Source organism: Penicillium cataractarum, assembly GCF_028827025.1.
Source record: "Penicillium cataractarum strain IBT 29864 chromosome Unknown utg000009l, whole genome shotgun sequence".
Classification (NCBI taxonomy): domain Eukaryota; kingdom Fungi; phylum Ascomycota; class Eurotiomycetes; order Eurotiales; family Aspergillaceae; genus Penicillium; species Penicillium cataractarum.
The window spans coordinates 1,864,944-1,878,005 of NW_026622745.1; the positions used below are offsets into that span (position 1 = coordinate 1,864,944).

Below are 13,062 nucleotides of genomic sequence, written 5' to 3' on the forward strand. Positions count from 1 at the left end.
TTTTTTTTTCAACGTGAAGAGACCCACTGCCGAGGTTGCCGAGCTCAGACCCATGGGAAAATGGACTGTCGGCAACCAAGCGGCCAATTGTCCGGCCAGCAAGAGGTCAATTCTACCCGCCAAGCCTGCCAAGGATGACGGGAAGCGGAGATAGCTGGTCATCGACTGGCCAGGTGAATTTTTTTCTGTTGCAGCTTATCAGAGGGGTCTGGTTGGCGGAGGTAGCCGGATAGTTTTTCTTCGCCTTCGACGCGTTTGCTTTTTCCTCTGTTCACTGCTCGTTAAACCACTTTAAATAGTGCGTCGCACCGACTGCAGCGGCTCTTGATACCCTGCGCGCGTATAGCAGCAGTCGCAAACTGTACAGAGTCTGACAATGGGGATCAAGACTTGGATTCACGATAGTAACCTGCGGGTTGCGCGAAGTCCCGTGGGGAGATGGTTCCGTTTGGAGAATTCTGGCCACGTGAGTTTTCATACTTCTATACCAGGTACAGATACAATGAGCCGTTTGGCTAACGTGATGTCGTGTCGCATTAGCCGTTGGAAAGGAAAGGGAGCTTCTTCTTTACTGAGCTCCGTGCCGGCCTGGCCACGTTCTTCGCGATGGCCTATATCATCTCCGTGAACAGCACCATTACTTCGGAGTCTGGTGGAACATGCGTTTGCCCGGCTGAAAGCATGTCTGACCTTTGCGCAACCAATGCCGAATACTTGATCTGCGTGCAGGAGGTGAAGCGCGACATCGTTACCGCGACGGCAGCTATCGCCGCCCTCTCGACATTCTGCATGGGTCTTTTCGCGAACTTGCCTATTGCGCTAGCTCCCGGCATGGGTCTGAATGCCTATTTCGCCTATACAGTTGTTGGATATCATGGTTCCGGTCTGATCCCATACAAGGTTGCTTTGACTGCTGTCTTCGTCGAGGGCTGGGTATTCTTGGGTCTAACATTGATTGGTATGCGACAATGGCTTGCACGCGCTCTTCCGGCTTCTATCAAGCTTGCGACTGGTGTCGGTATTGGGCTGTATCTTGCTCTCATCGGTTTGACTTATAGCGCCGGTATTGGACTGGTTCAGGGTGCCACGGACACTCCCATTGAGCTGGCAGGATGCGCGTCCCAGTATATCGACTCGGAGACTGGCTTGTGTATTAGCAGCCAGAAGATGCGCAGCGCTACTATGTGGATCGGCATCTTCTGCGGTGGTTTCATGACCGCATTGTTGATGATGTACCGTGTTAAAGGCGCGGTCATTATTGGAATTCTGCTCGTCTCGATTATTTCTTGGCCGCGTACCACCCCAGTGACGTACTTCCCTTACACGGAACTCGGAACCAGCATGTTCGATTTCTTCAAGAAGGTCGTTACATTCCATCCTATCACGCATACCCTGGCTGTGCAGGAATGGGATATCTCTGGTCACGGCGGCCAGTTTGGCCTGGCTTTCATCACCTTCTTGGTAGGTTTTTGGCCCTCATCTCATCCCCCTCGTCTTTCTCGAAAAGTCAGTGGCTAATTTGAGTTGATAGTATGTTGATATTTTGGACACCACCGGTACTATGTACTCTATGGCCCGATTTGCGGGCGCCATTGATGAGCGTACCCAAGATTTCGAAGGCAGCGCTATCGCATATGTAAGTACTCAACCTCCCCCATCCTATTTTGCACTGACTAACCCGGTATCTAGATGGTTGATGCTATTTCCATCTCAATCGGATCCCTCTTCGGCAGCCCACCCGTTACTGCTTTCGTCGAATCAGGTGCTGGAATCTCCGAAGGTGGCAAGACAGGCTTGACCTCTTGCATGACCGGCTTCGCATTCTTCATCGCCGTCTTCTTCGCGCCAATCTTCGCTTCGATTCCACCATGGGCAACCGGCTGCACTCTCGTCATTGTCGGTGCTCTGATGGCCAAGTCGGCGGCCGACATTAACTGGCGTTACTATGGTGATGCGATCCCGGCTTTCCTTACCATTGCTATCATGCCGTTCACCTACAGCATCGCCTACGGTCTCATTGCCGGTATCCTGAGCTATATCATCCTGAACTCGATTGCTTGGATCCTGGAGAAGGTCAGTGGAGGTCGTATCGTCCCACCGAACAAGGACGAGTCCGACCCCTGGTCATGGAAGGTGCCTGGTGGCTTCCTCCCTCCTTGGGTAAAGCGCGCTGCTAGTGGAAAGAAGGACTTCTGGCGCCGCGATGAGGAGCGCGCCGCTTCCGATGAGCTAGGATCTCTTGGCTCATCTCAGGAGAGAGTGGCAACTGAGAAGGGTCCCCATAATGCCGAGCAGTCCACAGCGAAGGTGTTGTGAGCGACCTGTACTTGATGGGGGAGCTCATTATCTTGCAGAGGAGCGAATTCATGGATGTTTATACGATATCATAGTTGTAAATAATCGATTTTTTGAGCGATTGGTGCCTCTTTTTTTTTCTCTCTGGATATCGGTATCACGTTCGAAGAGCCATGATTAGTTTCCTATGTGCCGAGGGATATACTAACAGACTCGCGAGATCAGCTGCAATATTGGACGCCTTTTATAGCAGATCGAGTGACTGGCCAATACTACCGAAGGGTGAAGAGACCTTCTTTTCTTTTCCGGGTAGTTTCCCGGTATTCCGTACGGTCAATACAGTAACTAGGTTATCTAGGCGCAGCGAACAGTTATACGAAGCTCGCATTATCAAATTTGACTTTGATCATCATCAATAGTCGGCATATACGATAAAATAGCTTCAATAATCCGACTGAACTCGCCAAAGTATCCCATGTTGAGATGTGCATATGTAACCCTAAATCACATAGTGGAAACCTGTGGGTTAGCCCACATCAGTAGTAAGCTAAGGGGAGTGAGTGTTCTGGCCGAGTCTAGAAGACGTCCTCTCCTATTTTCGAGTAGGAGATCAGTTCAGGCTAATAAAATAATGCGCTCTCAGCGAGGTTACTCTACTTGCTCGGGGAATGCTTCCGTCAAGATTTTAGGGTAGAATATTAGGTGTTGCCTGATATGGATTAGCTGGGTGATGGGCGCGACGCCCCTCCTTCTTTGATGGGGAAAATATGTGCGACCGCGGCAAGAGACCCGGGACACAGGAAGCCCATGAATACAGCGGCCCGGGACAGTGTCTTTGTCAGTGGCGCAATTGATAAACTGGCATCAGAAGCCGAAATCGGAGAATCATCGAGGGCATGGCATGCAGAATTGTTCACTCGGTCTGGCTGTGAATGTCCTTTTCCGTCCTATCGCTAGCAAGTTTGCACGTAGGTCGATCGAGCTTCCGGGAATTGCCATCCTTGCCATCTTGGCATATTGAGTATCACTGTTCGGCCTGAGTGATCAGAGGCCAAAACGCTAAATGATCCTTGTGGATGACAAGGTCAAGCCTATCAATCGAAGACAGCGTCGGTGTTTGCTACCTAGATTGTAAGTGACAAGGAAGGTGCTTCTCGGTGGCTTTTCACTCCGCGGACTTGCTCGATGCTACTTATGCATGTTTCTGGGACGGAAAGCACTAGTCTGCTTCCCCGTTGACTACTGCTTGTGACTACCAGTCACAGTACCCCGTACTCTGTCGAGATGGCTGCAATCCCAATCCATGGATAAGGCGATCCTCCACGCAGGGTTAAGGATCCGTGACCATGTAATCGGTATAAGCCTTGCTGCTCTATTGGTTGTGAGATTGGCGAATTCGAAAATAAGATGTGGGTTCAAAAAGACTGGCATGTAAATTTTTGTCGACCGGATGCGATAGGTTAGGTACCTGGTTGGGAAAATGGAACCCTACTGTGGGTCTCAAACCTGCTACAGGGTGGAAGTCAGAGCCGGGCCCGCCACGGAATGGCGTTCGTAAGCATCCTAAAGTAAATGGTGATAGTTTCCGAAGCCCAATCATCACGCGGGACGACTCAAAATCGTGTCCTTGGGGGGGCCCCTTTTTTGGCCGCCAAAAAAAAGTAAAGATTGGTTGGCAGGCAAAATAGAGTGCCTTCCAGGTTCTAGCCGCATCAAACCCCCCACTCTCGCGATGGGCTGGGCAACACGAAAGGTAGCGGAATCTGCGGTTGTCCGGTTAGTAGGTACGCTAATGAGTGTGGTAATCGGATCGAAGCTTCCAATAAAGCCGACAGTAAGGTTCCCACGGGTAAAGAGAAGGGATTTGCTCTCTTGGGATTCAGTTGAGGCCCGTAGACCAACTCAACTGTACACTCACCATCGTTAATGGGACCGATACTCGAGTGTGCGAGGTGTAATTCATGACCGGTTCGGATGCATTGAGGCCTCTGAGGCCCTCAATCGAGGGTTCTTCACGAGTTTCGCCCGACGAGCCGAATTCAAAGCGAAAGAATGTTCGCACAGCATGCACCACGTGCAAACGGCGCAAGTTGAAGGTAAATTGTTCCACCCCTCAATCAACTTGAAGTGATCGAGAAAGTCGATTAAGCCCGAGGATATCTGTAGTGCACAGGCCAAGTACCATGCCCCAACTGCGTCAAAACAGGAGCCTCATGCGCCATCGATGAAGATGGCGACCAGCGGCGGAAGCATGTCCTTAAACGAAAACTCGACTCACTGGACGAGAAAGGCCATCTTCTGGATCGACTCATCGCCACCCTCCAGGAAAGCGACAGGACCTATGCTGCGCAGATAACAAATCTCATTCGCAGCCATGCATCACTGGACGAGATCAGAGCCTTTATGGACGACCTGATGGAACGCCCCCGGCTGGAAAAGACTCCAGAACTAATCGAGGCATGTCATAGTGTTCAGCAGTGGCACGAGTCGCAAAGAAGAGCAGTTCGTCCCAGGCCGGAACCGAAGCAATTATCCGACATGGCGCTATTCCGAGTACCCGCCCACCCATGGACGAGTATCACGGAGGATGACGACTTTGTGTCACATTTGATATCACTGTGGTTCACTTGGGCACACCCGTTCCTGAACTGGATTGATAGAGACTTGTTCATCCGAGAAATGCAATCGGGAAATATAGATTCCGAATTTTGTTCTCCATTCCTGGTCAATATTATTCTTGCAGATGCTTGTGTAAGTGACTCCAATGACAATATTTAGACCACTAATCGGAGACTCACGAGGCTCGCCTTCATAGGCATACTCTGACTATCCCGAAGCATATGCCATTGCGGCCGAACAGTGGTCCCGAGGGCTCCACTTTTATAAAGAGGCCAAGCGTTATTTTGAGAAAGATGCCGGCAAAGGAAAGATTGCGACTCTCCAAGGGATGGGTGTGCTATATCTTTGGTCAGTTCCTTTCCTTTTTTCTCTCTCCAGAGGGGCAACGTTAACGATCGTCTTCCAGCACATGCATGATTGGCAGGGACCGCATTGGATGGAGGTACCTTGGTGACCTTGCACATGGAGTCCACGAACTGGCTGAAAGGCGTGGACCAACACCTGAAGACGCTGACCAAGATACAATACGCAAATTGAAAGCAACTGACCATATGATCTGGGGGCTGTTCACACTAGCGTCGTAAGAGCATGTTGATCTTGGAATGCGTAGATTCAATCTTTCTGATATTCCCACTGTTTAGGATGACCGCACTTTCATATCAGAGGTCAGCACCGATAAAAGTGCCGCAGATACCTTATCCGCTGGTGGGCCGCGATGTTCATCGCGAGAAATGGTCCAACTATCCTCTCCAATCCGAAACAACCAAAGCCCATACTCAGTGTCTGTCCAAGGCCCTTAATGACGTGAGCCTTATCACGTACGACCTGACTTGGTCTCTATTCAACCGTGGTAACGAAGAGCAAACCCTCAATGTCGAGTTCGTTCAATCAGCAGAAGATGCATATAATCGTCTTCGTGCGTGGTATGATAAATTCCCGAATTGTCTAGGGACGAGCAATGCCACGCCACATGTCTTGAGTCTTCAGTTTGTCATCCTTCCCCTGGGAAAGAGAAGTTGTTAGAGCTGACCAAAGTCAACACCAGCCTGAAATACCACACCATTATCCAAACAATATTCGGCGTCGTAAAGGACCTTCCCAAAGCTGAGGACTGTGACGAAAGTGCGGAATGGCTGCATGAAACTCGCCAAGGAGCCCAAAAGCGCTGTATCGAGTCGGCTCTGGCGAGCGGTGACTTGATCGACATCCATTGTGATTTATGGGGCCTAGATCAAATGCCACCCGTCAATATCCAGTGGGTAACTGTTTCCATGTTCACTCTCCTGCCGTACTTGGAGGACGGAGAGAAAAACCGCAAGGCCTTTACTAGTCTGAGCATTGCGGCCAAGGCGTTCTCAAACCGGTGGTCACTGGGCAAGGGAATGCTCCGGTTGTTCCAAGTGACATCCAAGCAAATGGAGATAAAGCTGCCAGCTGAGACAGACGCTCTGTACACTGACTTCGAGACCAACACCTGGAGTCGAGAAGACCGCAAGATCCTTAACAGCCAGTATCCCAACTTTATCAATTCAATGAAAGGCGGGCAGGTGGACGAGATCGAGCTCGACATGTTCTTGAATAAATTCGATGATTTGCATCTTGATGACGACAGTGATGAGGAAGGCTCAGAGGCATTCGATTGAAGTTGTTGCAGCTATAAGTGTGGGAGAGAGAGCAGTGGAGCGACGATGTTGCTTAGGGTCGTGGAGATCGTGGAGAGGTCGGCCTGTCAGACATTTGGATATATTGTTAGCTCATTACAAATCAACAACATTTTGAAAGTCGCACAGCATGATCTAAAGCTGGTTCTCGGAGACACAAATTGAGAAGGATGTCAGGGTGAGAGGCTGAAGGAGTGAGCGACTTTTCAGTGGGATCACGGGAATCCGCCCTGGAAGCCACGCGAGGATAATAATGGGGCGCCCGGAATTATTTTCCTGGGGCTTGAAACCTTCAATATCAGACTTGACTGTAAAAACCTGCCGACTCATCTAAGGGTGTGATCAATGGGATCATCTACCCAAGTGCTCGAAAAGCCCAGCTTCACACTAGTCGATTCGGAGGGAGTGAATGCCCATACGATGGAGCTTGGGTATTCTGGCCGGGAAAAACAGCTACTGCACATAAAAATCACGTAATATTCGTTGATATCATCTAAAGAGTATTCATGAAACATATTTCCCACCGTGTAACCCTCTCGCACTTTCCATCCGCAATCCTCCCAGCCACGCACTGATGGGTATCGACTCGATAAAGGAGAAAAACACATAAGGAAAACCAAGGTCAGAAAACCTCATCAACAGCCGAGCGAATCAACACACTGCTGTGAGGTAGGTCCAGCCAATTTCCGATGCACGGTTTCAATGCTGTGCTCGTTGCGTTGGCCCCCGTGTCGAAGAGGAGCTGAGCGTTGTATGAGCCTACGCGGCTGTCTCAAAGGTCTGCTTTTTGGCTTTCCGCGTCATCCACTTGCGGTATGCGAACAAGGCGACAATGCCGAGGCCCACGAGAAAGACGATGCAAAACACCAAGATTACGCCGGGCTCTCGGCTAGCCCAGTTTCCTCGCTTTGTGATGGAGGTCAGGCTGTCTGCCTGGGCGCGGATAGTCATGGTGACTGCAGGCATCTTGGGCGGAAGTTGCGAATGGCGATTTGGGGTTTCTGCGTCGAGAATTAGCCATATTCAATCTTGACTGGCGGACTGGTATGGACCTACTTAGCGCCTGGAAGAAGCAGGGTCCTCAGCCGAGTCGCACCTGGGTGAGAGATTGGAATCCGCTGATCCGAGATTAGTGTATGCAAATCACTCGTCGGGCTGTATCACAACGGACCGGTTTATAGGGGAGGAATCAGGCTCAACAAAGTGACGTTGATTTGAGGTTCTTATGGGAAGAAATTTGGGGAAGTGATAGGTAAACAGTCGGACGGTCGAAGGAGGAGCGCAGATACTGCCGGAGGAAAGAACGTGACGTCACGCTGCAACGATTACAATGATGGTCAAAATCACACAAACAATCCTCTTCTTCAAGGGAAGCTTGGATTATGGCGGTGTAACTATTTCGGTGACTATAAGAAGCCCCGGCAACCAACGGAGTAGCGGCTTCATAAGTCGATGATGCGAATCATGACCACCTTCCATCAGGTATGTACGAGTCCCTCTAGAGCTAATAATTTGATCACTATGATTGGTGTACAGGAGACTAGTTACCATGGGTTTCCTAATATCCAAAATCAGTCAAGGACGTCAAGAAAAAGCTCCGCTAGATTCCGTTCTGCTGAGAAGCTTTCCCCACAGCCACAGAGACCCGTCAGCGGCGATCTCCTGTCAGTTGAGAAGACCCACATATTCAGCTACCAATGCACAGGGGAATCGAGTATAATCGTCTAGATAGCCCGGCGGATAAAGTTTCAGGGCTACTATATAGGCTGCGGCCCTGAAAAAGTCAAGTCTGGGTGCGACCCGTACCGATCCCGGCACCTCTGCGGTACTACCCACATCACAGTGCGAATCATTATGTCAATACCTTTCTCAATATTCGAAAGAAACATACGTGTGTAGAATGGGGTTTTATAGAATGAAGGGCGCTGCTGGGTTTTATATGAGGATCTCTGCGAGTATGGGAAAACCCGGCTTTTGATGTTAAGGTTGTATCTGCTTGGGTGACGTCGCCAACAGCTCCCCGATCAACTGGAGAGTTGCGGGTCTAGATTGATGCTGCTATTTTCGCAGTAACACTACTATTTTTTGTCATTGCGAATCCCTACTATTAACACCGGCAAGACTATTCGTCGATGGACGCAAAGCTCTTGAACTCATTTGAATGTCTATGTACAAGCGATTTTGGCTAGCAAGAGGAGGTAGATTTTGGCCTGAGGCACCAATCTATTTTGGGGGTTGCACCTGAAAGGGGAACAATTGATATCCTTTTGCTCTTCTGGGTCCCCTAGCAAATCATGACACACTTGAGAAGCTCGCTTAAGGTTGGATCCAATGGCAATCAGAGACAGCTCCCGTATTGAGAAAATCATGCCCCCAAAGATGATTCCCTATCGAAAGAGAACACGATGTCAACACGAACAATTCGTACACAACCACCCCCAACGACCTTGTGCTGCTATTCTGATCTTCCTCACCAAGACAAAACCTTATTTCTGGCCTCTTGGCGCATGAAAGCCTTCATTTTCCTGGGATCTACCAATCCTCTGGGGCCCGTATCAGAAGAATTATAGGACAAGCCTCGCAAACTATTCTTGTCTCGATGGGGGCGTATCTGCAACACACCGATTCACTCGGAAAGGTTCAAGCCCGGATGCTAAATAAAGCCTGAGATTCGAGGGTGGAACCAAAAAAAAGAAGGTTTCTGGCCGCCCACTACCTCGTATTTCCGGCTACGGGGCTCCAATCAACGATCTGCATGCCGTTTGAGAGTCAACTTGACGACTTCACGTGTGTGAATGCTGATGGATATCCCTCCAGAAATTGCAACTTCCCGAAGGACATGATTTCTTCGCCGAGTGGGTGCCTGGAAGCCATCCCGTATTCCCCACGTCGTATAGCCCAAGAGAACGATCAGGATATTGGAAAGACGTGGAGGAGAGGGATATATTTTGTACAAGCTAACCTTACTTATCCGTTCTTTTCGACATTGTCGTCTTGGTCAAATTCAATGTGATTCTATATTACTAGCCATTTGCTAATGAGTGTGCGTCAAAACTCAATTACCTCTTCGATGCTGAGGAATGCAAGTGACGCCGAAAATCTGCATTGCTCAAATTGCTGGTCGATCTTCCGCCCGTCACAGTAGCGATCTGCCCCTGCGCCCTGTGCAGGGTCTACCCCATGGTTCTCACTGGCCCCCACGGACAATCATGCACAGATGAAGCATCATCAAATACGAGATTGACTCGCCCTCACGCGTTGATGCCCCGTGTCTACGGGTCCCATATTTAGAGACGACCATTTTCCCTGATTTCCATCATGAGCTTAAATCTATTTCTCCTGCCATTCCGCACATACTCTACGGACAGATTGGCTGTGCCGTCAAGATGAATCTCTGGCTATGCACTCTCTCGTTGATCCCACTCGTGGATGCATGGACTTTTCTGTACACCAACGCGACCGGACATGCCACCATCCTGCATGAAACTGGAACGGACAATTGCACACAAATCGACCTAGCGGGAGGGAAACTCTTCTCTTGGGATCCTGAGGACTCAGGTCTTTGCATCTCGATATACTACGATGCTATGTGCAAAGAAAGAGGGGGCCTCACTTGCAACGCTTGGAGCAAGAACGCAAGTACGACGTTCCATGGCATCCAAATATACTCCGAGTCTGATGCTTCTTCTGCATCTGTTTCCACCTCGACACCGACCCCTACATCATCTGCCTCCTCTACCTCAAGTTCTACCTTAACATCAACGACCAGCTCCACATCCACATCGTCTACCCCTACATCCACTACTACCTCCACAAACCCTGCAACAGCGGCAAGTGGATCTTCATCGTCACTCTCCGGCGGCGCTATTGCCGGCATAGTGATTGGAGTTCTGGCCGGCGTCGCCGTCGTCGGAGCGTTGTTCTTCTACTTTGGACGCCGAAACCGAAGGAACGACCATGTACCTGCTGGTAATGAGCAATCCGGCCCGAAATCCGGCTCAATATCTGGAGAGCCACACGGCCCATATTCTCCTCAAGCATCAATGCTACCAGCTGGATATGTACAGCCACCATACACGGATAACTCAGATAAAGCTCCAAATTCATCTAGCGGCATGTCATCAGTACGTCCCGCTCCGGGATCTCGAGTTGTGGAACTAGCAGGTCATGACCGTGCGGTCGAGTTGGGAAATAGCCCAATCAGTGAATTAGATGGCCAGCCGTCGGAGAAGTTCTCTTATCGATTCTAATGATGTTTCATGTTGAATACCTACTCAGGCAATGTAAAATTATATCATTACGTTCACGATGCACCACGCGTCTGTTTTTCGATTTATATGGAGTCCATAACTTAACTATCCCTCTCGAATAATGTCAGCGGCCTTTTCGGCAACCGCGAATACTGTCGCTTGAATATTGCCCCGAGGCTCCAAGGGGAATATACTGGCGTCCACAACACGCAAGTTGGTCGTCCCATAGACCTTTAGCTTCGGATCCACGACACCACCGTCTTCCAGAGGCATCATAGCACACGTTCCACTAACATGATAAACTGACAAGATGAGCTCCTTGCAAATTTCTTTCGCTTTTTCAAGTTCAGTCAAAGGCTCTGCTGTGTGCAAGCGCTGACCTCCTTTCTTGAGCAGCGATGCCATAGGCTCAGCTTCTGCAAATTTATCGAGCCACATGCTATGACGAGCATGTAGCTCGAGGTCAACCGGATGACGAAGGATTCCATGATCTATTAGAGGCGCGTCTTGCGGATTCGCAGATTGGATATGCACGGAACCCCGGGAAAGAGGATAACTGAGCGAAGCAACTAAACTGATGAAGAAGCCTGGATGGCTGAGGCTGAAAATTCTCTTCGGGTCGTCTCCTTCTCGGGGGAGAAGTTGGAAGGGAGCCAGTATGTATTGGGCGGTAGGTTCCTCAGGGTCCTTGAGCAAGGCCTCCAGTACCTCAAACTGCTTTCTATGCGTGTTTGGTGTCGCGGGGTTCTCGATGCAGGTCTTGATTTTATGAAGCATTTCCTCTCGATCTGGTTGGCCCAAGCCCACACAAGGCATGAATGCGGATACAAAAGGTGCCATGCCCAGAGGACCGGAGCCATCATTCTGATATGCAGCCATTGCCGCTGCCGCGACCGCAGGGTCTCTTGCCATGTCCCCAGAGGGAAGTCCATCCGCCACCTCGTACCCCAACGGGACGATGCCATGATCTTGTAGATTCTCTCCGACTCCGGAATTCTCAATGATTGGAGAGATTCCGTGAGCCTGAAGAACCGAGGATCTTCCAATACCAGACAGCTCCAATATCTGAGGCGTTTGCGTCGTTCCCGCGGCCAAGATAACTTCCTTCTGGGCTGAAACGGTGAAAGTCTTCTGGTCTTTTATAAAACGGACACCACTAGCAACAAAACCTTGACTCTGCTGATCCAAGATGACCTTCTCGACCAAAGCACCCGTCACGACCCTTAGATTGGGTCGGGCCTGGACATCCTGACCTAAATAGGCTGCTCCCGAATGACTTCTCGTGTGTGTGACCGGATCAATAGCACCAGGTGTGACAAATGGACCAGTTCCAGCACCATTGATCGGATCTTCGACTTGCGGATACCCGAGTCCTTCAAAGGTTTCCATCCATGCAGAATGGAACGGCATATACTGGTCACCGAGCGACACCTGTACAGGACCAGCGCCACCCTGGCTCTTTTCATCGTATCTCATTCCCTTGAAGAATTCACGGTTTGCGTCTGACGGCGGTGTCGAGTTCTGGAATTTGCGGATATACGGCGACAATCCTTCCCAGCCCCATCCTGGATTCCCTAATGTTTCCCAGGCATCGAGACCTGACCGAGATGGGTAAACCACCATGCCCAGATTGATTGCGGATGAACCTCCCAATGTGCGCCCTTTATTTCCTAGCAATTTGCGATCGTTCAATTGCTCCTGAAATGCAATGTTAGCGATGAGAAAGTCCCCTCTTCTGAGCGCGTCGTTGAACATTTATGGGGAACGTACCTGGGGGATTGACCGGAAATTCCAATCAAATTCTGGGTTCTCAAATGTTGCTAGCCCCAGTCCCGGAATTATGATTCGGGGATCATTGAGACGATTTGTCCCTGCTTCGAGAACAATGACTCGAATACTCGGATCTTCAGTGAGTCTGTTGGCCACTACAAGGCCAGCGGTTCCACCTCCAACGATAGCATAGTCGAAAACTGCATTTTCGAGCCCTGCGGAGGACTCAGTGTCGAATTGACTCATTTTCGGTCCGCTTCCTTGTCTGAGCCGCTCTTCTAGTCGTTTGAATCTCGAAAATAGCCAAGGATGCCCCGTGGGATGGAATCGCAATCGAAAATTGAACGAGGGGCACATTATCCCCCGACTCCCATCTCATCACCCCTCATCGCCACGTCAGCCTCAGGTGATCATCATTTAGGCCATCCATGTGTGCATCTCGCACCCCCGTCAGCTTCTTAGTGCCA

At 50.1% G+C, this 13,062-nt stretch overlaps 5 protein-coding genes across 5 annotated transcripts; 3 read left to right on the forward strand and 2 right to left on the reverse strand.

Annotated features, from left to right (window-relative positions):
* Nucleotides 1-376: 376 nt before the first annotated feature.
* On the forward strand, nucleotides 377-2,316 carry N7496_011273 (NCS2 family permease; the record flags this gene model as incomplete). Its single annotated transcript, XM_056704186.1, has 4 exons — nucleotides 377-466; nucleotides 541-1,461; nucleotides 1,532-1,636; nucleotides 1,690-2,316. 4 exons carry the CDS (start codon nucleotides 377-379, stop codon nucleotides 2,314-2,316), a joined length of 1,743 nt encoding a protein of 580 aa, XP_056550146.1.
* Nucleotides 2,317-4,027: 1,711 nt separating this feature from the next.
* Nucleotides 4,028-6,557, forward strand: N7496_011274 (uncharacterized protein; the record flags this gene model as incomplete). The annotated part of the gene is made up of 7 exons (XM_056704187.1): nucleotides 4,028-4,071; nucleotides 4,240-4,391; nucleotides 4,502-5,046; nucleotides 5,111-5,262; nucleotides 5,321-5,494; nucleotides 5,556-5,792; nucleotides 5,864-6,557. 7 exons carry the CDS (start codon nucleotides 4,028-4,030, stop codon nucleotides 6,555-6,557), a joined length of 1,998 nt encoding a protein of 665 aa, XP_056550147.1.
* A 777-nt stretch (nucleotides 6,558-7,334) lies between these two features.
* Nucleotides 7,335-7,541, reverse strand: N7496_011275 (uncharacterized protein; the record flags this gene model as incomplete). Its single annotated transcript, XM_056704188.1, has 1 exon — nucleotides 7,335-7,541. The coding sequence occupies one exon, from the start codon at nucleotides 7,539-7,541 to the stop codon at nucleotides 7,335-7,337; it is 207 nt and encodes a 68-aa protein (XP_056550148.1).
* Nucleotides 7,542-9,961: 2,420 nt separating this feature from the next.
* Nucleotides 9,962-10,825, forward strand: N7496_011276 (uncharacterized protein; the record flags this gene model as incomplete). Its single annotated transcript, XM_056704189.1, has 1 exon — nucleotides 9,962-10,825. One exon carries the CDS (start codon nucleotides 9,962-9,964, stop codon nucleotides 10,823-10,825), a length of 864 nt encoding a protein of 287 aa, XP_056550149.1.
* A 105-nt stretch (nucleotides 10,826-10,930) lies between these two features.
* On the reverse strand, nucleotides 10,931-12,841 carry N7496_011277 (GMC family oxidoreductase; the record flags this gene model as incomplete). Its single annotated transcript, XM_056704190.1, has 2 exons — nucleotides 10,931-12,523; nucleotides 12,596-12,841. The coding sequence occupies 2 exons, from the start codon at nucleotides 12,839-12,841 to the stop codon at nucleotides 10,931-10,933; spliced, it is 1,839 nt and encodes a 612-aa protein (XP_056550150.1).
* Nucleotides 12,842-13,062: the final 221 nt, after the last annotated feature.